The following is a 2,400-nucleotide window of genomic DNA, read 5'->3' as shown; positions in this document are numbered from 1 at the left end:
TATGTATATATATGTGTATATATATATATATATATATATATATATATATACACACACACACACATATATATATATATATATGAAAGCATTGAGGATCAAACACAAACATCCACAAAGCAGCCAGTAGGCACATGCATTCCATCTGCTGAGATGGATGGAGCAAACCATCAAGAGAGAGTCTGCCAATCACAGCCATCAATTTGTCATAGTTTTGTAGCATTGCCCTTGCTATGTGTAGTGTATTTTGCATGAACTCAATAATGTCAGTTGCATATGTTTCACTCCACCCCCCAATAAAAAATGAGAGAAATGAAATACTAAAGAATAAGATTTTGTCGGGTAGGTTTTAGCTTTGGAGGGGCCCTCTAAGATTTTTTTCGGTCCCCAAGAACCAATTTTCACCCTCACAAAAGCAATACTGCTTCCCTTCTCTCCTGGCCCCATTTTAAAAGCATAGTAGTTCTCACTTCCAAGCAAACCTATGAATCTTTTCCTACTGGAAACTTGGTCCAGGGGAACCCCACTTCCCCCAGCCCTTATGAATCCAAAGCCCAACTTTGGGCAGGTCATGAAATTTCTCTGAATATTAGTTTCCCTACCTGGAAGATAAGATTCGCAAAGCCTACTTTGTACGAGTCCTTGTAAAAAATAAAGACCACATCTGTAAAGAGCCCAGCACACTGTATTTAATGAATGTTAAGCAGGGCACAGATACAGGTGGGACATGCAGAATGCCCCCTTAGTATGCCAATAATGACCTTTCTCCAGGCAAAATGCCAATTTAGTTCTTTCCGGCTTTATACCTTTACTATTCCAGTAAGTAAGTAGGACTGAACTCTAGATTATGTGGAGAAAGAAAGGATGTTTTAACTGCTCTCACTAAAAATCAGTAACCAAAGGAGAATATAGAGCCTTTCAAATTCCTTACTGGGCATATTCCATGGGGATAATCACATATACTTTTCAACAGTTTCAACATGAAAAATAAATGATAGAAAGCAGTGCTGTTCTTTCTGCATCCTGAAAAAAGTTTGCCTTGAAGAATAAGTATTTCCAAACTCTATTTTCAGATTCCCCGATGACAAGAAGGGGAAGACCCAACCTTATCTGTACATCCTTTCCACCTGGTGTGAAATGTTAATCTCTGAAATGTATGTACTTCTCGCTCACTCTCCCTATACAAGCAGCCCTCACGCTTCCAAGTTAAAGCACAGTTTTAAGGCTTCTCAGAGTTCTTCTCTCGGGCATGTCCTCAATTTGACCCAAATAAAAACTTTTTTCTTAAATTTATAGAGGTCCAGGTGTTCTCTTCGCTGACAATATCAAATTTTACCATTTCAAAACCCCCGTAGAGTGGAAAGTAGTGGATAAAGAACTTCAGCAAGTAGACATACGCAGCTCCCGTCCGCAGAAGGGATCTCTCTCTCTTAAAGCGGGGGGATGCGCTCACTATTTCTCAAAGTATCCCCGGGAGCCCGCTAACAGCTTAGGGTGCTGAGGGCGCCCGCCCAGTCCAGCAAGTCCAGCCAGTCCAGCCGACCCGGAGCTAAAACAACGGGCAGAAGCACCTCCTCCTCCCCCACCCGCAGCCGCAGGAAAAGGCTGAGCCCGGGGACGCGGAAGCTCCAGGGCACCAGGAGAGACGCGGAGGCAGCGCAATCTCGGCGGCACGGGGCCGGCCTCGCACTGCCCAGGGGCGGCTGCGGGCCCTCACCTGGACGTCGGCCCTGCCACTCGGCCCACAGCAGGGTCAGGTCGCCATCGGCCCGCAGGAAGCGCAGCAGCTGCACCACCAACGCGAGCAGCGCGCACAGCGCCAGTAGCCAGAGCAACAAGTCCCAGCTCATCGCGGCCGCGCGCCCGGCTCCGCGGGAGAAGACGGACCGCGCCCCAGCGGCGCCGCAGCTCCGGGATCCGTGCGGCCGCCTCCCGCTCCGCCCTCGAGTAGCGCCGCCGGGCTCCGCCCAGGCCGCACCACCTCCGGGAGCCCCCCCTCCCTCCCTGCTGCGCGCGTGGGCGTGGGGTGTACCCCGCACGTCGGGCCAAGAGTAGCCGGCCCGGCCGTTGCTGCGCAAGTGCTGCCTGCGTGTGCGTCCAAGAAAGGGTTGCGGTAGGAGCAAAAGGCTTGGATTTGTAATATCAAAACCGATTCTTTAGCAGTTGTTTTGAGGTCAGTTTTCAGGGCTCTGGTTGTGTCCACAGGAAGACCACAAATATTTCGACCTAAGGACGCAGCCTCCTCCTCCCCCTTTTTCTTCAACTTAAATGAATCGAACAAACCATCAAATCGACCCAACCAAACCCCCATCGAATGAACACAGTCTCTGAGTTAAATTGGTCCCGTGTCAACTTAAATTTGGAAATCACGTTGCAAATGACATTTGCCTCGTTGCTGGACCA

The 2,400-nt window shown here is 49.0% G+C and overlaps 1 protein-coding gene across 1 annotated transcript in view; it reads right to left on the bottom strand.

Moving 5' to 3' along the window:
• The window catches only part of DHRS7 (dehydrogenase/reductase 7), a 16,976-nt gene extending 15,042 nt beyond the window's left edge, over window positions 1-1,934 (bottom strand). Inside the window, exon 1 of the mRNA XM_006096047.3 lies at window positions 1,715-1,934. Within this exon, the coding sequence (XP_006096109.1) occupies window positions 1,715-1,847 (133 nt within the window). The 5' untranslated portion in view covers window positions 1,848-1,934. The remainder of the gene's footprint in view (window positions 1-1,714) is intronic.
• Between the last annotated feature and the right edge of the window lie 466 nt (window positions 1,935-2,400).

This window comes from Myotis lucifugus, unplaced genomic scaffold, assembly GCF_000147115.1.
Source record: "Myotis lucifugus unplaced genomic scaffold, Myoluc2.0 scaffold_166, whole genome shotgun sequence".
Taxonomy (NCBI): domain Eukaryota; kingdom Metazoa; phylum Chordata; class Mammalia; order Chiroptera; family Vespertilionidae; genus Myotis; species Myotis lucifugus.
Note: the sequence above shows the minus strand (reverse complement) of the source record. Positions and strands in the feature narration are given on the sequence as shown.